This window comes from Acipenser ruthenus, chromosome 16 (assembly GCF_902713425.1).
Source record: "Acipenser ruthenus chromosome 16, fAciRut3.2 maternal haplotype, whole genome shotgun sequence".
In the NCBI taxonomy this organism is placed as follows: domain Eukaryota; kingdom Metazoa; phylum Chordata; class Actinopteri; order Acipenseriformes; family Acipenseridae; genus Acipenser; species Acipenser ruthenus.
The window spans coordinates 1,589,440-1,609,743 of NC_081204.1; the positions used below are offsets into that span (position 1 = coordinate 1,589,440).

The following is a 20,304-nucleotide window of genomic DNA, read 5'->3' on the forward strand; positions in this document are numbered from 1 at the left end:
TTTATTCCATCTGTGTGTTTAAATTGTTTAATTGAGCTAATTAAACCATCCATGTCCTGAAGTACTTAATCACGTAAGTATACCTCTTTAAAGTAGAGTGGAATGGCTCAAGCCTTCCATAGATTAATCCAGATTGCTTTGTTATGACCATCTATTCTGATTGGCTGGGAAGATTTTTATTTATAGACCCCAGATCCACCAATCATGTCCACCTGTTTCAGGCTACTGTACTATCAAATACCTTTCAACTGAACCAACAGCTGTGATGAGCTGCCAGCCAACTTCACAGGCTTCACCGCTTATGCCTGTTTCCATGGAGACTGAATATAAACAGAGGAATATCACAATAGCAACTGGGTTAAAGTCCTGTCCTGAAAGGACCTGAAAGAAAAGCCCCCTTTCTGTTGCCCGTGCTTTATGTGAGTTAAATATTTCTCTTCACTTCTTCTCTTGCTATTAATTCCTCGTCCGCAGCTTCTGTGCGTGGCATTGTGCTCACAAACCTGGCTAATGAAGCACTGATACTGGCTCTGCTGGAGTGCTGAATGTTCAAAACGAAAGTCAAATAAATAAATCAATAAAAACACAGCAAAGACTTAACAGCTTTGTGTACAGGTGAAGGAGAAAAATCCTGATCTGAGCTCCTGTTTCAGTAGTGTTGCATTCCCAGCATTGTGTTTAAGCAGTACAGTATCACAGGAAAGAATTCGGGACACGTGTCGCTGCTTGTACAGTGTCAGTCATTGCTCTCAAGGTGACTGTGATCTCTGCGTGATATTTAGAAAGGCTCATGTCAGTCAATGAGGAGAAGTTGGAAGCGGTGCTTGTCAGTGGGCTGCTGGGCTGTGAGCTGACGGCTGTCTTATGTTTAGTTATCCTTGTAGGTCTGTGACCCTCTTGTGGACTGCTTCCCCCGGAGCACGACCTTGGCTGAACAAAGTGCGTGATGATGGTGATGATGATGGTGACGATGGGGCTGCGGGGCTCGTTGCTCTTCCTCGGCCTGCTAACTGCCCAGGTGACCAGCAGCCTCGCTAGGACCGGCAATGACTACCCACGCATGAAGCTATCATACCAAGGTGAGCTAACCGTCCACTCTATGAAATATTACTGGTGCTCTTAGCATTGGGATATCCGAAAGCCAGAGTGACCCCTGTCCATCATTTCCATGGGAAACCTTCAGTGTAAGCCCCGGTCATCTCAGGTTACAAAGGTCATGATAGTAAGTTGTTAGGGTTAGGGAGCAGGTTAGTTTCATGTCTCAGCATAGCAAAACCCCCAAACCTGTCTGTCACCGCCCCTTTAAATGAATTTCTCACTTTCAGTAAAGTGGGACTCTCAAAATACTTGCACTGATTCAGTTGCTTTTTTTCTTTCTGAGAAATCGGGGCTGATGAACGGGCAAAGTTCCTCACGAAGATAAGTTTCAGGTCACATAGAGATGCACCTATTTCAAAAATAGTAAATATGAATGATTTAGTTTTGTGGTTCACCATGTGATTTGCAAACATCAGATATGGGAATGGAGAAACCGCAGATCTTGGGTCTGAGAAACATTGATCGAGCGCCGCGGGGTTGTCAGAGCTCCTAACCTGCAGCACTGACACCCAGCGTCTACTAAACAAACCAGAAAGGACCTTGTTTTCATTCTTATCAGATTAGCACAGGAAATGAGAGGCACTGGAGCGGGAGGTTATCTGGAATGCACACGGTACAGATTGTAACAAGTGTCACACTCCAGAGAAAAAGCTATTCCCTGGAAAACAAAACTCCAGCGTTACGAGTACGGGCTGCTGCCTCCTTTGTGGAAGGAGGTGTTTGTTTGTATTTAAATTGGATGCGATACAGTATCTTTTCGATGTTGATCTAGGTATGATAAAAGATACAGGTACTGTACTGCAAGAATGGAAATCAGACTCCCGTTGCAAAGCAATACAAGACCTTCCTGGTTTAACTGCAAGCCGAACTAGATTAGGCTTCATTAGGCAAACTGCAAAGGCTCTAATGGGGACCCTCAGTTCAAGGGGAGGTGTCTAGAAAACTAAAGTTCATACAATATGTTGGAAATATAAGAACTATATCATAATAAACGTGGGCTATTTTGTATGATATGTAAGAAAATGATCATTAATAGTGGACTACCAAAATGGGAGAACATGTATACAGAACTATAATAATTTATTCTTCATCAAGCAGCTATGCAATGCTTTCGTTCATGCCTCTCTCTGTGAGCGCCGCGCATCTTGTTTGAAGACCAACACGGCACAGTTCCAGCTCCAGTAGGGATGTCACAGCAGCTGTGCGTTACTGTCATCTTGAAGGCCTGGATGGTGATGAATCCATCATGCAGCACAATGCAGGATTATACTGGAAGTGCACAGATGAGCAGAATGAATACTGGGCGTATCCATTTCATATGTGACAGGAGGTCTGGACACAGGTGTCCTGGGCTGTGCGGGGGGAGCTGGGGACAGGCGCTGCCTTGGTAGACAGGTGGCTCTCTCACACACACACACACACACACACACACACAGTGGTGCCTCTCTTCAGCAGTGTAACTTTAAACCTGCCTATCCCAGCACACTCTTGCTTTGACATTGGGGGGCTACAGATACAACATCTGTCTCTGCAGAGTGGACCTGCTTGCACTCCGCTGTTTCCACGGTGACTGGGGAAGGCAGCTGCTGAGCTGATTGAAGGTAGTCAATTGGGAGGTAGGGCGGATGGGGGGGTGTAGGAGCTATTGAACCCAGATAGCAGGGGTACTTGACCATGGAATGTTTTTGGAGATATAGAGGAACTGCAAGACCTCACTCTAAGGCTCTTCTCTAAGTATTGCATTTTAGATGTCAGTGGAGCTCCACTGTACCATGCATGTCACATGTAAAATAGTTGACCCCTACAATAGCCTTATAGAGAGATGGTATTGTATGTGATCAGCGACTGCAGGTTATCCCATTTGTATCTTGCTGCAGAAGGAATCTAGGGTAGCTGAGCTCGCAACTCCAACAGATTGAAAGCGGTCCTGGCACGTAACATGAATTGCTTTCATGTTTGTTTCAGTGCATTCAGAATTTAGTTTACTGTTAAAGTGAAAGTGTAACCACTGTATGTGTGCTGTGTGTGCCACTGACAGGCATTATTGATCCACACAGTTGAGAAGTTTATATTAGTGCATTGTGTTGTACAGTGTTCTGATATCAGTGCAGTCGTGTAGAAGCGTTGGTATGATCAGGATGAATATAACAGAGTGCCTCGTATGTGTTAGCTTCCCCTGGTCATCCCAGCTGAGCGATTGAGGAGCTACTGCAGTGTAGGTCTGGAATGTCCTGGGCACTGGGGTGTGACCTTGGATGAGTCACTTCCCTGTGCAGCGAGACCGCAGACACAGAGCCTGCATTGTGAGCCCTGCGAGCCGGGGAGTGTCCTGCAGATTCAGCCCTGGAAACTGATAACTAGACAAACAGTTCTGCAGACTCAGGAAGGATGTGAGCTGAGCCTGTCCCCCCTGTGAGACTGCTCATGCAAAAAACAGGAAAGTGTCCAACGATCAAGTATGTGTTGGAATATCGACCTGAATATGTGACTGATTTTAACTGCTGCCACAAGTGTCTGTTGTGCAAGCACGTTGGCTGAATCTGGTGCCATGCACTGCACTGTAACAGGCTTTGCATTACCAAGTCTGAGTCCCCTCATTTCCTGCACTAACCATTGGGTGTTTGTTTTTCTAATCTAGCAAATTAACCCATTTAGCCCTTCGTGGAGAGCATTCCCCAAACCACCAGGGGGGACGGGAATCTGACATCGCCATTGCCTTTCCTGTCCCTGCAGTGTGGAGAAATGGAGAGGACTTCAGTCTGCAGTGCTGCCAATCTGGCATTACAAGCTCCTAACCTGCAGGGGGAATCAAATCTTTAAAACGTGTTGTTTCAGAGCTGCTGGCGTTCCAGGGGGTGAAGCGCTACGAAATGGACCGGTCCTGCTGCTTTGACACCATGCTGCTGGATGAGGAGAGAGGGAGGCTCTTCGTAGGGGCCAAGAACTACCTGCTGTCTCTGAGCCTGGACAACATCAGCAAGCAGCAGCACATGGTGAGGAGAGAGACTCACTACATCGCCACACTCTTTCAATCGCTATTGCTTTTCAGACTATACTGGTTATACTGGTTTAGGAACATGAACATGACCTGCAAATCCCGCAGAGAATCCAATCAGAACAGTAAATGCATGTTCCAGTTCCCAGTTATGGCTGATTCCCAGAGTCGCAGCAATGCACGGCAGCTATGAAGTTTCATTCTCCAGTACCTGAGCAGTTAATGTGTGCTCTTAACCAGTCTATTACTGTATGTCTCCTGGTTACAGTAAATCCAAAACGCATTTGATTGACTTAAATAGCCTCTATCTCTCTGCACGGTTCACAGTCTCCTCCCTCAACCACAGGCTCTGATTAACAAGCCGCAGAGCCCAGCAAACGCTGCTTAAGCCTGGACCTTCACACAGAACAGGCCATTCCCCAGCAGGTTTACAGCGTGAATGTGTGTATCTGCCTTTTTGGTGCGGACAATCTTGCACTGTTTTGTCATCAGTAAGTAAAAAAAAAAAAAAAAAAAAACTAGAAATAAACAACTTAAGAATATCACCTGTAAGAGCAATTTAATTCAATTTCAATTCTGAGTTATAACTTCAGTTGAGTGTTTTTCTACTTTCAGAAATAAATACAGCAGTGTGTGTATGACAGTTCAAAGTAAAATCGGACGGTAGTTTTTAGCTTAAAAGAGACCAGAAAAAAGAGAGAACCAAATGATCTTCTGCTCCATTTACAGGTATAGCACCTCTCGCATCAGTGCACCATCGCTGAGCAGCCACAGACAGGCAGTCATGTTTTTGCCCCTTATCTGAGCCGCTTCAACTTTCTGTACTGTTTTCTTAAGGAAGCTGTTTACAGACCTTGCGGGTGGCAGTGTCAGCATTCCCAGAGCCGGCGTTCTGTTCAGGAGCAGTGGGAAGTGCATTCCTCTCGCAGTGTCCTCTAAATGAAACACTGTGCTGCCCAGACCTCGTCTGATTCACAGTGAGGAACAACAGAATGCCATGCAGAGGGCTTAATGAATGATCTGCTGGAAACACAGTCCGTCTGACAACTCCCTTGACCAGGCTTTTGTAAATCATAAGCAATATGCAAGTTAATCCGTCATAGACAAGAGCTCATTTTAAAATCAGATCATAAAAAAATTCAAATACATATTTGTTTTGGTTTTAAAGCTACAGAAATGTTTGAAAAATGCCATTATAATTCCTGTGCATTGCAACACAATGTATAAGGAAAAATGATAATATACTCACATGTGCTCATGAGTGGTTTGTTACTTGTTTGTCATATGAACCGCCTTTATTTTCTTTCTACTTTGCTCTAAAGCCTAAGCTTAGTAAACCAGCTGCACTGTTGTTCTGCAACAGCCTTGCATGGAAGCATGTTATGGGCAGAGCTGCATTGTGTGATGAGCTGCTGTTTCAGGTACAGCATGGGAGCTTTTAAAAATATTGGTCCCAAGGGATCAGTCCTTTTTCCAGTGGGGAGGTCCAAGATCTCCATTTCCCAGCCAGCATGTATGATATGCATTGTAGCTGCTGCGCTGATGTGACCAGTGTGTCAGAGTGTTAAAGTAATTAGCCACTTCCCTCGACATCCTCTCAGATCCCTTCCGTTGCCCCTTCTGCCCAGGCTTCTTGTTTAATGAAAGACTACCCCCCCGATGAGGAGGCTGCTTGTTTGAACAGAGCCCTCGGACCCTAGGCACTAATTTCTTAAACAAAAGGGCGCGACCTCAGCATACCTCTGTGTGTGTGTGTGTGTGTGTGTGTGTGTCTGTGTATGTGTGTGCCCTTCCAGCTTGACCTCTGACCTCTCATCTGCCTCTTTTCAGATTTACTGGCCAGCGCCCGTGGACTGGAGGGAGGAATGCAACTGGGCAGGCAAAGACATCAACGTAAGTACCCCTTTCTGAGCAAGAACACGAGGCTATCACTGCATAACCGCATTTAAAAATTCCAGTTATCGCCGTCGTCTCGCAAAAGCAGGTTTTAGGTGCTCTGTCCTCAGAGGGCAGCCGACACCTGGAACAGCACAGCCCAGGTCATGTGGACGGTCATTGCTTTGTCACATGGCTCGAGCATGCTGCTGTGTGGAACTCGGTCACTGTTATTTCTCTGTGCTCTGTTGTGGTGAACTCCCACTGTGTGTGTTGTGATGCAAAAAAAAAGGTGTTCAATTTATGTATGAAGTGCAGCAAAGGGTTAAAACTCACTTATAGTGGCATCGTTCAATTGTTATTTATAGTCATTCTGCTTTTAATATGAGCAGTTCAATTTTAGCAGTCCACATGAGATCTACTATCATGTTAAAATACACATCACTTTAGAAATTCATGTGGAATAACAATGGGTCCAGTTTTCTGTGGGCAAGTTGCTCATGTAATACATTTACTGAGGAGGGGGCAATTTGCCTGCGATTAGTTTACAGGGGGAAATGTAGGCCCATCTATCTTGTTTGCTAGAGTATATGTAAAATGCATATACCACTATGCCAGATATTCTGCATAAGTTATTCATACAAAAATGGGCTCTTTTACATGACTCGCATATTAAGATATGTACATAATGCTTGTATGAATATATGCTACGTACTGTATATTAAATATATATGTAGAACCATCTCATATATATGGAAGATCCCAATACACCAGCTGTCTTCCACAATGCAAGGAGCAGTTGATTAATGCATGTGAAATACAGAATCCACTGCAGAGGGTTACTCATGTTTTTCAGGCTGTCAACCACTCTGCACTAAATTCTAAGGCATGGGGCTAAGGGGTGCACCAGCCCCATAAGTGATATAAATTAGACAAGAACGACACCAGCTCCAGATGTGCTGTGCTTGATGGGTCTATGTGATGGGAATTCTGCCTACAAGTGACAGCACAAAATGAAATACCTTCTGGAACTACCATGGCGTAGATTTGAAGAAATGAACGTGTCTATTGCCACGTGTATCGAATCCTACTGTACATAGACCCACCTGTGCGATATTGCTCGTGTTTTAATGGGAGCTCTATAATGTCGTAAGTCTTCAGTATGTTGGTTAGTGCAACAGGCAGTGCTGTGTGATACACTGAGATTTCGGATTCTGTCCTGTCCCGTCGAGGGGGGTTAGAGGAGGTTAAAAGTGGGCCTAAATTGGATTTAATATCTATGTGGCAATAGAGAGCTTTATATCTTCATGTGGTACTGTAGCTCCATTAAAGCTGAAACAGCCTCCATAGTAAATATTTCATTTTTGGACGTCACTTGTAGGAAAAACTCTATAAACCCTATAAACCCTTGACCTTTTCTGTAAGGAATAACAGTTTGGATCAAGAAAGGAGGAGCCGTTATCTGCTATTTATATCATGTTAAATGTGTCTTTATTCGTGGAAGAATAAGCCTCTACTTTTGCACCTGTGGAGACCCCTGAGGAGAATTTCCCTTTCTTTTGTAAACAGAGCTCAGATTTCTTCAGCCGAATCTCGGGGAATGTCAGATTTCACAAGTGCAATCTAAAGGCATTCCTTACAGCATACCAATAAAAACAGGGTTCTACGATTGCTGTCACATGGACTTTGAACCCAGGCGGCCCTGTATAAATGCCTCTGTTATCGTACTTGTCTATCGGCAGCGATGCTGGCGACTGTTTTAAAATCCTGTGTACTGTATTTAACAGAAGAGGATTGTTTTTTTGTTTTTTTTTAGTAACCCAGTAATCCCCACCTAAGAGAGGCTTCATGTCTCAGTGGAGTTTGCATCCTGTAGAAATATGTACCTGTATATAAACTAAAAGAAGGAATGGATACTTCTAAAAGAAGTGTTGTTCCTAGTCTGTCCAGCCACCAGCAGCTTCCAAATCAAATGAATATTTATTTGTTCTAGTAATTGTAATGAGGGGGGAGCGTGGTTGTGGCTTGTTGTAAATGCTTTTAAAATTAGCATATGAATTCAATGAAATCCAATGAGGTTAAATATTAATATCTAATTACATTGTGACTCATCCTTCCATATGTTCCGTATGTGTAATGTCCTTCTGCAAATCAAAATACAGTACCAAAGACTTCATAATACTGGGAAGCACTGTCAGCAGTGACTCACTTAAATCATCTTAGCCACGGTCATATCTCCAGAATTAGTCTTCTGGAATCCAATCAATACACTTATAATGTACATATTACATAAGCCAACCAGGTTCATGAATAAATGTGTCTGAAACTTACGAACAGCCCTGCATTTCAATGGCTGAGTGACCGTGAGAGTGCTCTGTTTGTCCCTAAGCTAGGTGTTTGATAACCCATAATATTTAGTGTTCTTGGGTTTCCCCTGGACTGCAGGATAAACAAACCGATCGCATGTCAAAGGTTAACAGGGTTTGCCAAGGGTGCAACAGATTACTGCTCTGAACGGATGGACAGACAGACAGTGAGGGACAAACAGAGGGAGGGAGCGAGTGATAGACCACCCTTACAGTGGATGATAAATGACCCTGGCTGTTTAAAATCATTTATCTCCCCCAGATAGTGTAAGAATCTTCATGGCTTGTGTCTGTGTGTTTGTGTGTGTGCGTGCGTGTGTGTGTCTCTGTGTGTGTGTCTCTGTGTGTGTGTGTGTGTGTGTGTGCATGTATGTTTTGCTGGAGTTGAATCTATCTGCTGGACAAGGAGAAACTTTATCAACTTACTGTATCTTTTTTCTTGTGCTTGCAAACTTGTTCTTTGTTTAAAATACACATGCTGTAACAAATACTAGTAACATGTGGCCATAGAGGATCATTAATTATATTATATTTGCATTGGCATTAGGCCGGACGCACATTAAGCCTAGTGGAAGAATTAAATGAAATGTAACTCCGCAGTGCATCAAAATGAAAAACAAAGTTTCAGCCAGAGCACACAGAGTGTGGAACAGAGGCGGAACTGAATCAAATGCCAAGGCGTAGAAGGAAGCTTTCAGCTGCACTTGCACAGTACATGAAACTCTTGCACTTTTTTTTTTTTTTTTTTTTTTAAATAATGAATGTAAACAACTGGAAAGGCATAGCTTGCTTAAGGACATACTTGTGGATTCATAACAAAATGTTTGCTTGTTCTCTTGCTCACCACTCGTGCACCTTGTTGCGGTGAGTAAGTTTGGTTTGGCAGCCTCCAAACGCAGTTGCAATGTCAGGACTGGCACCCGCACTGAACCGACACCTAAAATGTATAGGTGACGATATATTACAAAACCATTCCAGCAGCGTGGGCCCGGATCACTTCCTTCCAGGTGTGGTTTATAAACACAATGAATTGCCCGCAACTGTCTTGCTTCTCACCTGAGATTTACTGCCAGGCCTCAGGTCGACATAAGCAGTGAGGCCCAGGCTTCTCAGCTTGATCCCCAGCCCTGTACAGGAGCAGGCGGTTGGGTTAGGGCAGAGAAACAATGAACCTATTGAAAGAAAGTCTCAAGTTGCCCCTTTCCCTTCTTGAAACAGGCCCTTGTGGTTAATGCAGAGGAGAGCTGGTGCCAGTTTATAATGCTTGTAAGAACCAGACCTCATGGCCAACAGGCTCCCTTTAGGAAACAGTTCAGCCTGTTCACAATTACTCTTGATTCAGGGGGTGTAATACGAGCAAGTGTCGTGACTAGAAACTTACTGCATGTTCCATATGAAGTCAATGGGAAATAATGTGTTAATTCATACAAAATTACATTTGAATGTACTTATTATTATTCATTGTTCCGGAAGTCATTGCCTTGTTTATTTGTCCCCTCAAATCAGTCTATGTCAGTGTTTAGACAGCCAAAAAAGTATCTTCACTTGTACTGTATCTTGACAAGCGATCAAAACACACTGCCCTGTTACCTCCGGTTGTCGAGTCAAACCTTGCCTGGAATCTACAGAAGTCTCAAATGTCAGTTGTATTGATTTATTTAACCAGGATATAAACCCTTGAGATGTACATCTCGTTTACAAGGGGGTCCTGGCTGCGGGCTAACGTACCCCATGTCCTAGCCATCACAGCAGGTGCCAGCCCCCTGAAGGAGATCATGTTAAAGAACGAAGCGCTCCTTCTCCAATCCCTCCCAGGATCCTCTCACCACCCTTAGTTACTGTGCTGTGTGTTTGTACAGCAGGGAGGGGAACCTCTGGCCTTTAAAAGGTCATTCGGTAGGTTGTGTTGCAGCTTGGGACTGTAAACCGGAGCCCCTGTTTAAACAGCAGACACTCCCATGTTTATAGAGACTTAACAAGCATGTCCTGAAACCCCACAGTGCTGTAATCTAGGAGTGGGGCCGCGTTTCATTGGAGTAAAGCCATGCTGCTCTTATTGTATCATCAGTGTGGTGCTGTTTTTAGATCAATGACGCACACCACACCCTGACCCAAGTCACCACTGATGGGACACGCTCGCCACACCTTGAAGGCTTTTTTAAAAAAGTGTTCAAAACATTAGCTTCCCAGTATTCCACTCTCCGTCTGTGTGCAGTCCCTGTTTGCATCTTCTATTCTCTTGATGATTTAGGTGCACAGAACCTTTTCTTGTTCTTTTGTATTGTAATAGCCTTTTTATTCATCTGATCTCCACTGTGTAATTAAAGATCTGTTACCGTGGTGTACCACAGTAAAGCTTTACAAAGAACTGTTTCATGTGCCTCTACTGTATCCTGTGTGTGGCCCCAGGCTGGGTTTTGACAGGTGCAATCAATTTACAAGAAGTGTAGTGTGTAAACCTAGGCACAGTGAACTTGGGTGCGAAGGTCCTTGACGATGGAAGAATCCAATAGAAACGAGCAGGAACATGCCTGTGAGACTGCAGGGGAAACCCCCCTCTGGTCAATCATGCGCCGAGAGGAGAGGGGAGTCAATGTTAGGTGGCTTTTAACTCAACACTCAAAACAAATGTGAATGCTTTCATCTGAGCACCGTTTAGTGTTACATTAAAAGCTTTTAAGCTGTCTTCAAATCCGGTGTCGTGACTCTCTGATCTTGGAACGGTTTTACCCCAGCTTTCTAAGGCTTGACAGTCTGTGAGAACATTTCCATATTAGTGTAAATCTCCCTGGAAAGCATCAGTAAAATCGACACACCTTAAGTACACAGCAGGATTAACCTTGTAGCCCCTGTGGTCTAGTTAAAGACGCTCTCTCTAGCTCCCCTCCTTCATGTACTGTCCAATCACTGGGGTTATAAACACCTGCAAGCGCTGTGCAGGATACTGCAGTTTGGGAAAATGTATTTGGAATAGGGGGTTCAGCGTGGCAGCAGGAACTGTATGTCTTTTCAATCATATTCAAAGCACAGTCTGCCGGACTTCACTGACGTATATCTGAGAATTCTGAATTATGAAATGCTGCATTGTTTACATGACTGCACATTCTTCTTGTCCTCTGAATATTATCCCAGAATATTCCACATATGCTTTTTGTCATGCTGCTATTCAGAACGCTGCCAGAGCGTGTTCCGATGTTCCAGTTTGACATTAGGGAATTAAATGTTCTAAATTAAAATGCCATAACAATATTTGCCTGAAGCTAATGTTTTTTTTTTAAATCTGCTGCAACCTTTTTTTCTTTCCGAATGGAAAATCAAATGGTTAGCATTTCAGTACTGAGAAAGTTGGCCCGCAGACTGGACAAAAGAATAGATTGCTGATGTATAAACAAAGCAAACATATTATATACAGTAGGCTCTGATAGTCTGAAATGATTTGCAATCTGAAGCCTGGTACCATAATGAAATGCATGCTAATGGCAGCGTTGAAACCAATCCCCAATACCATAATTGGCGAATAAACAGTATGAATCTGTGTTTTATTGAAATTGTTTTATTTACTGTTTTTTGATTAAATATAAGTCTAAAAATATGAAAGTAAAGACTAGACCATGCACACTAAAGACTAGGCCAGGCATTTTTTAGAATGGTATAGATTATGATCAGTACTCCGAACAAATCACTAATCTGGACAAGATCCAATCTCGAATGGGTTAGATTAGCAAAAGAGTCCAAATTAACAATAGAAAGGAAACTAGATCTCATTTTAAACAATTAAAACACTTTAAAAACTTGCCCTGATGCAGGGCTAGCACTCAGTGCTGATTCCTAGAGAAATCTGTAACATTAACAGTGTAGATTTTCCTGGTGAACCCAAAGTTCCCCCAATCAATGAATGAACAAATAAACTTAACACTCCCCCTTACACACGCACACACAGACACACACACACACAGACACACACATACACACACACGTAGGTATAAAAATAACCCTCTGAATCCTCCCTTCTCCAATGCCTTTTGTATTAAACCCTAGCCACATCAGACAGATGTGAGCTGGTGTCCCAGGTAATTCCATACAGTGTAACAAATGAGCTGGTCCTAATGCAGAGAGAAGGGTGATATCACTGATTCTGGGATAATTACACCCCGGAGAGTAGGAAAAGATGTCGGGGGGGGGGGGGGTGGTATTAGATTCAGTAGAACTCCTGGCTCCCTGCAGCCTCTCACCCCTTGAGGGGGGGGTCTCGTAGACTGGATCTGACAGCGTAATTACAGACCGTCTGCTCCCCTGGCTTCCCTGTCTGTCTGGCTGTCGTGGAAAGTGAAAGCTATTTGGGTAGCGGGGGTCCTGAGTCACCCTCGTGAGGTGGTTTTCCTGAATGATCTCTCTTCAGGTGTGCAGAGGACTGCTTGTAGACATTGGATGTTCCTCCATAAATGTTATAGGACCATGGTTCAAAGGTCCACTAGTGACGGTTTGATCCCACCTATTATATATATATATATAGTATTGGGTGCTGTCAGATAAAAGCTGATTTTCAACCACACAGAACGGCCAGTAAGACAAAGAAAAGCTTGTATCGGAGAGCTACCTACATTACATTCTATATACAATATATTTTCTCTATACAAACATGCTTGGGCATTACAGTTTGCTTCTCTTGTGCATTGCAGACAGACTGTGTGAATTATGTCAAAGTCCTGCACCACTACAATCGGACGCACCTGTACGCCTGCGGGACAGGGGCTTTCCACCCCACCTGTGCCTTCGTGGAGGTGGGACAGAAGATGGAGGTACGCTTGGACACCTAACACTCATTGTTCCTTGTGCTAAGGCAGCATTGATGTCCACTTTCTACCCCTTGTATGTGCCTTTTTGCTCCGGCATTGACATTCACGTCCTTCTGTCCCCTGTGCAGGACAGAGTGTTTCGGATTGATCCCAACAAGGTAGAGGACGGCAAGGGGAAGAGTCCCTACGATCCCAAACACCAGGCTGCCTCAGTGCTCATTGGTCAGTATAAGGACCGTACAGTATATACACACACACCAGTAAAGCAGTGCCAGCCGCAGCTTTAATCCAATGCAACGCTATTGACAAACTGCTGGATCCAGCTAGCTGTGCTTCAGATGATAGGGCCTGATTGCTGCTAGACCATGTGAGCATGTCATTTCAGATTGTTCTGAAGGCTTGAAAAAGAGATGCATGCTTTTCATCTGGTGGAAGGAAATTTGCCTGGCTTAGAAGGAAAAAAGATACAGACTCAAGGGCGCGCATCCAATAAGTGCTACAGAGCTAGATGAATGAGCTGTGACTTGTGCTTTTCAGTACAGCTCCTAACCAGTTGAACTTTTAAACCACTTGCTATTGAGAAGCTGCAAGGGGAGCCTCCCTCAGATTGCTGGGTGGAGGGGGGTCAGGTTCTTCAGCAGGGTCAAGTAGGATGAGAATGGGCAATGAAAATGGATGAGATACAGGATATAGGAAAGTATCTGCTGCTCCCAACTGGTGTCACTGTGAGAGAGAGAGAGCATCATGTGAGCTCCCTCTAGTGAACAGAATGGGCACTGCGCAGGGTCTAGGCAGGTGTTACCAATACCAGAGCTGTATGTTCAGTTTGTTCCTTTAACTCTGTTTCCTTGCTTCTCGCTTGTCTGCAGGGGATGAACTGTACTCCGGAGTGGCCACTGATCTGATGGGACGGGATTTCACCATCTTCCGGAGTCTGGGACAGCGAAACTCCATCCGCACAGAGCAGCACGACTCCCGCTGGCTCAACGGTGAGCCCCCCCCACTCCCCCCAATAAAACTCTGAAAGAGCAATGACGCATGAACACAATCTTATATAGTTTGTGAGTGATGAGTTCGATTGTACTCGTAGTAGTGAAGTAATCTAGTAATACCAGAATAACCTTTACAACTTTTCAGACTCTTCAATCGTAATTCAATCACTCCCCTTTTGCACTGTGAATCTTTGCTTGGTCACATGCCTGGTTAATTGATGCAGATCTTTATTAATAGCAGTGGTGTTGAAGGCACAGAATGGCCCAGTTCTCGTTATAATGTGAATGCATTGGTAGAAGTAGCAGTTTTATAGAATTCATTTAGCTTGTGACAAAGCACTCATTGGAAAGCTGTCTTGACGTTCTTATTTGGTTTGGTTTGTTTGCCGCAGAGCCGAAGTTTAACAGCGCGTTCTGGGTCCCGGAGAGCGAGAACCCCGACGATGATAAGATTTTCTTCTTCTTCCGTGAGACGGCAGTCGAGGGGCAGGGCCTGGGCAAATCAACCTACTCCCGGATTGGACAGCTGTGCAGGGTGAGCAGCCAATCGCATTGCAGCATCAGCTTGTTGATGTGCAGTAGAGTTGAATGTTTGAGTGCAATTGAATGTTTCCTAATCACAGGGGGTTTATCAACAGTACTTTGTTGAAATGTATATGCTGTTCCTCTGCAATGCAATGTATGTCTGCTGTTCCGCTGCAATGCAATGTATGGCTATGATGTTCCTCTGCAATGCAATGTATGGCTATGATGTTCCTCTGCAATGCAATGTATGGCTATGATGTTCCTCTGCAATGCAATGTATGGCTATGATGTTCCTCTGCAATGCAATGTATGGCTATGATGTTCCTCTGCAATGCAATGTATGGCTATGATGTTCCTCTGCAATGCAATGTGTGTCTATGATGTTCCTCTGCAATGCAATGTATGGCTATGATGTTCCTCTGCAATGCAATGCAAGTCTAGGATGTTCCTCTGCAATGCAATGTATGTCTATGATGTTCCTCTGCAATGCAATGTATGGCTATGATGTTCCTCTGCAATGCAATGCAAGTCTAGGATGTTCCTCTGCAATGCAATGTATGTCTATGATGTTCCTCTGCAATGCAATGTATGTCTATGATGTCCCTCTGCAATGCAATGTGTGCAGCTCTAGTCATAATGACTTGGAACGTTTGGATATTGATGTGCTGTTTCCTGCCCTTGTCTCAGAACGATGTGGGTGGGCAGCGCAGTCTGGTCAACAAGTGGACTAGTTTCCTGAAGACTCGGCTCATCTGCTCGGTCCCAGGCAGTGATGGCAGCGACACGTACTTCGATGAGCTCAGTAAGACAGCCGCTCCTTCATTTCAACACAGAGAGATACTGCTGCATCTTTGTGATGACACGTTGACTCTGCTCCTTCGCTAGTTAGAATTCAGGGTTTCTTGCACACTCTCCAGTTTGTTTGTTTGTTTGTTTGTCTTATCTTGTAATGTTAACGCACAACTTTTGGAAAATAAGGGTTAATTTAATGCTTTCAAAATATGCTTCATAGATATTTCTCTCTACTAAAATTGGTTCTGTTTTGGGACTTTTTGTTTGTAAGGAATTACTTTACCTGTCATATTCCTGTTTCATATTTTATACATCAAATACAACAACATCCCGTACCAGTATCTGTACAACTCCTCTTATGTAATACTATAAATAATTAATTAAACAAATCCTCTAAAGGAAGCAGCATAGTTTTCTTTTACTAGTCTTGTAATTGCCTGACCTCTTGACCTCTCACCCTCTCCAGGGGACGTATTCCTGCTGCAGACCAGAGACAGGAAGAACCCGCTGGTCTACACCATCTTCTCTACTTCCAGGTCAGTGCGCCCCTCTGTGTGAAATCCTTCCTCCCTTACTGATCCCAGAGCAAGGTTAAAAAAAAAAAAACATGACAAACTACCAGAGCGCCTGTTAAAATCAGAGTAGAAGCATACTGTACACTGCAAAATGACTGCGGAAATGTACCATGCTAATCTTTTTAATGAGAGAGTTGCTTGTGCTGACGCTTCTCTGTGTCACCCCCTCTTACAGCAGCGTGTTCAAGGGCTCGGCCGTCTGTATCTACACAATGAACGACATCCGCAGGGCTTTCCTGGGGCCCTTCGCACACAAGGAGGGGCCCAACTACCAGTGGGTGCCCTTCCAGGGCAAGGTGCCCTACCCTCGTCCCGGCATGGTGGGTACCCAAGCTGAGACACATTGTGGGGTTTATTTTTTAGCACTGGGACAAATATTCAAACAAACACTGCTTGAAATGTATTCGGTGGCAAACATGACCAAACTCGTATTTTGTTCATAAATGACCGTGTTATCATGGCATCAAATGTCATCTGAAATTCCACAGTACAGAAGAGTGTTTCTCTCCTTTCTTTAATATGCCATTTGATTGGGTACCAGGGTTTATTATTTTTTTTACGATACTATTGTATAAAATTTTACTTTTGTTTTTCAGCCAATTCAGTGCTAAAGAATATCCGAATGTTTGTGCAAATTTTGAAATATTTGAACATAAACCTTGTGTCCCAGTCGCAGCACTATTATTTTTTGCTCTGAAACATTTCGAGGGTGTGTGTGGAATTTCTGTTTCAGTGCCCCAGCAAGACGTTCGGGAGCTTCGAGTCGACGAAGCAGTTCCCCGACGACGTGATCCAGTTTGCGAGACACCACCCCCTCATGTACAACCCCGTGTACCCACTGAACCGGCGGCCCGTCTTCGTGCGCACCAACGCGGAGCACAGCTTCACCCAGATTGCAGTGGACAGGGTGGCCGCCGCGGACGGGCAGTATGACGTCATGTTCATCGGCACAGGTGGGATTCTGGATGTACTGTAGGAAGAGTTTTAAAGCTCCTTTTACCGGACACACACTTCTTCTCTTCAAGATCTTACTGGCTCTTTGCTCGTGTTTTGTACTGCAGTTTGAATTATGCAGATATCTTTATAAGGCTATCCTTGGCAAAGCCCCCCAAACGATCTCAATAAATTACTAATTACCTCTTGTAGTACTCAGACTGGTTTTCAGTTCCTAAAGTTTGTACGGAATGTGGAAAAAAGGTGTGCAGGTTTCTTGTTTCGTGGGTCTTGGAATAAACTTTAGCAAGAACTGAAACTACTTACTTTGATACCTTTTAAAGGAGATTTTGCACTGAACAGTCAATATATGCTGGATTAGGATTATCCACCAGGACATCTGCAGAAGAAAGTGAACAGAAAACAGTATATACTCTGCATAGCGTGTCTTTAACAAAATCACACTGTGATCCCATTACAGGTCCCAAGCAACAGAAAAGTCACTTTGGGGTCTATTTTAGTAATCTAAACAGTGGCAATTCTAAATACCGCCAGTCTTTAACATTATATTAGTCCTGCTGGTGTATCTGCCCCAGGGGTAACTTCTTAGTGTCACTATGTACAAAATACAGGAAAAAAAATAAAACCAGTTTTATACATTTTAGGGTGACTGTAGAAAGAGCTTCTGCTGTTAACCCTTTCAGGGAAGCCCCGTCTTACCGTAGCGCCGTATGTTAACATATGCCATTGGAAATCACATTGGAACCTCAATGGACTAGGTCCCAGTCTGAGCTAGTGTGTATATGTATATAAATAGATTTGTCCTGTTCTCAAGTATACTCAATATATTCTCCATCTCAACAATAATAAGTGAGGACTGAAAAGGTGAAGCCCGTTTTCTTCGCCCCCTTGGTTTGGTTTGAGCGTGCTGTGCTGTGCTGTGCTTTCTTCCAGACGTGGGCTCTGTGCTGAAGGTGATCTCCGTTCCCAAGGAGAGCTGGAAGAACATGGAGGAGCTGCTTCTGGAAGAGCTGCAGGTGTTCAAGGTAAAGCCAGTGATTCACGGGGGCTGCTCTGTACATGTGTAAGAGTGGAGGAATACACTGTACAGAAAGCACTTTCCTCCCAGACCCTGTCTACTACTACTGCAGACCACCCACAACTGGAGAACACCCCATAGTGGCATGTGTACTATAAATAACTTTGTAAATTCAGTGATAAACCCTTTGACTTAACCCTCCTGTCATGTTTCAGGTCTGTTTGGGTTCCACTGACCTTAAAGGTTACTTCTTTTTTATCTCCCCCCCCCCCCCCCCCCCAACATATTTTATGACACTTCATAAGTTGGGGTCACAAACTAATAAACAGAAGATAAGAACCAGGCGATGTTTCTTTTTTGTTTAGAACTTCTATACAAACGTAATGCCTCGGGTCAATATGACCTGAGGTATATATCTATTTAGCTTTGCATGCATGAAGAAAAATAAATGCTTTCACTTGGTCTTTCATTATTATCATATTTGTATATGATGTCTGGAAATGGTTGCACCTGTCTGGAGAGACGTAGAGGTTAACAGGCGTACCTGAACATAATCCTAGCAGAAGAGTTAAAGACTTTCTCGTTTAGGACACTGAGAAAGTCTGTTAGGTTACACGCTTGTCATTTCATTAAATGCGTTTCCTTTAGTATTTCTAAATATACAACTGTAGCCTTGAAGCATGCTACCAACTACAGAACTTGCAGCTTCCAGAAGTTTCAGTTAGTGCCGTTATTACCTGTTACACTGCGGGTAGAAAAAAATGTACATTTACTTAGAAACGAGACACTTTACCATTCAAACTGGTTGTGTTCTTTTTGCAGGACGCGTCTCCCATCATCAACATGCAGATCTCCTCAAAACGGGTAAGTCCACAAGGCTACCGCAGAAAGACCTCTCCTGAAATCACACGAGCCAGTAACTGGGAACAGATAAAGGAAGCAGTGCTTACATCACATTACCTTTTATACCACTGGGGCCCGCTGTTGCTCTATGTGCAGGTTAGCTGAAGAGCCATTTGTGACAAAGTGTTTCTCACTCGTGCTTTTCACTCAATGTTAACAGCCTGCATTATGAAATAGCAGGGCTGTAATTCTGCTGATTGTACAGGGCCTTAGAATGCAGGTGTAATGCCCATCAGAGATAACTGTGGTATCACTTGCATTGAATCTGCAACTGTGTGTTATGGCGATTTCCAGATATCTGCTATAAAAAGATATCTACATACAGAATCAGTTGCAATGGTAGATAACTGAAGGCTGTTCTGGAGTTCTGTTCTGATGTGAATGTCTTCTCTCTGTTTACAGCAACAGCTGTACGTGGGCTCGGAGACGGGGCTGGCCCAGGTGCCCCTCCATCGCTGCAGTAGCTACGGGAAGGCGTGTGCGGAGTGCTGCCTGGCACGAGATCCCTACTGTGCCTGGGACGGGAACTCCTGCACCCGCTACCTCCCCAACACAAAGCGGTAAGGGTGCGTGGCGAACCCCGGGTTAATACACAAGCCATTCAACTGGGGAGAGGCCTGGGTTCAGGCAGGGTTGTATGTCACACAGTAAACGAGTATGGCTGTCTAAGCATAGTGCTCTCAGTGGGGTTGATCACATAGTGCCCCCTGCAATGAGCCTCACTGCAGTTCACCTTTCCCCTTCGCGAGCAGTAAATCCATGAAGAGTAATCTTTCTGGAAAAAGAAACTGCACCGCACTGTTGATTCTAAAACGTTTGCTTTGTCATGCACTCCCGCAGGCGATTCAGGCGTCAGGATGTGAGAAACGGAGACCCCAACACACTGTGCTCAGGAGGTAAGCCCAGGTGAAGCAAGCAAAGCAACGCAAGCTTTGAAATTGTACAGCAGGTGATGTTTCCATACCCAGTAACCCCAATCAGCCCACTAGCACGAGACTGAGACTGAGTGAGGGAGTGCAACCTGTGTGGCAGCCTGTGTGTATTAGTACCTCTTTAGATTTCATGAAGTGTTCAGTGTGCTGCTCCCTGACACTGGGATTGCTGTGAGTCGCTCTGAGGTTGTATTTTGTTCTCATGGTGATATGACGCATTCCTTCCAGACCACCACCAGCACAGAGTCACTGAGAAGAAGCTGTATGGGGTGGAGGGCAGCAGCACCTTCCTGGAGTGCATCCCCAAATCCCTGCAGGCCCAGGTGACCTGGACCTTCCAGAGCCGGCCGGACAGCCGTCGGGACGAGGTGGGTTCGGGGGGGCAGGGTGAGCACACTGATGACTGTACTCACCCCTTTGGTTAAGAACTTTACAGTTGCAAGTCGATTCTCCACCAAAGCCATCCCCTGCTCCCAATTAGTT

The 20,304-nt window shown here is 44.4% G+C and overlaps 1 protein-coding gene across 5 annotated transcripts in view; it reads left to right on the forward strand.

The window, feature by feature from the left end:
* Positions 1-20,304, forward strand: part of LOC117412268 (semaphorin-3B) — a 39,529-nt gene that overhangs the window by 15,705 nt on the left and 3,520 nt on the right. For 3 of the 5 annotated variants that reach the window (XM_058988318.1, XM_034903858.2, XM_058988317.1), the window contains exons 2-17: positions 873-1,079; positions 3,934-4,091; positions 5,924-5,986; positions 13,014-13,133; positions 13,259-13,352; positions 14,000-14,119; positions 14,515-14,657; positions 15,335-15,449; positions 15,906-15,975; positions 16,190-16,334; positions 16,748-16,967; positions 17,902-17,993; positions 18,809-18,850; positions 19,292-19,449; positions 19,730-19,785; positions 20,050-20,189. In XM_058988318.1, the coding sequence (XP_058844301.1) occupies positions 947-1,079; positions 3,934-4,091; positions 5,924-5,986; positions 13,014-13,133; positions 13,259-13,352; positions 14,000-14,119; positions 14,515-14,657; positions 15,335-15,449; positions 15,906-15,975; positions 16,190-16,334; positions 16,748-16,967; positions 17,902-17,993; positions 18,809-18,850; positions 19,292-19,449; positions 19,730-19,785; positions 20,050-20,189 (1,869 nt within the window). In that variant the 5' untranslated portion in view covers positions 873-946. The remainder of the gene's footprint in view (positions 1-872; positions 1,080-3,933; positions 4,092-5,923; positions 5,987-13,013; positions 13,134-13,258; positions 13,353-13,999; positions 14,120-14,514; positions 14,658-15,334; positions 15,450-15,905; positions 15,976-16,189; positions 16,335-16,747; positions 16,968-17,901; positions 17,994-18,808; positions 18,851-19,291; positions 19,450-19,729; positions 19,786-20,049; positions 20,190-20,304) is intronic. The other 2 variants (XM_058988321.1, XM_058988319.1) reach the window with 1 other exon arrangement.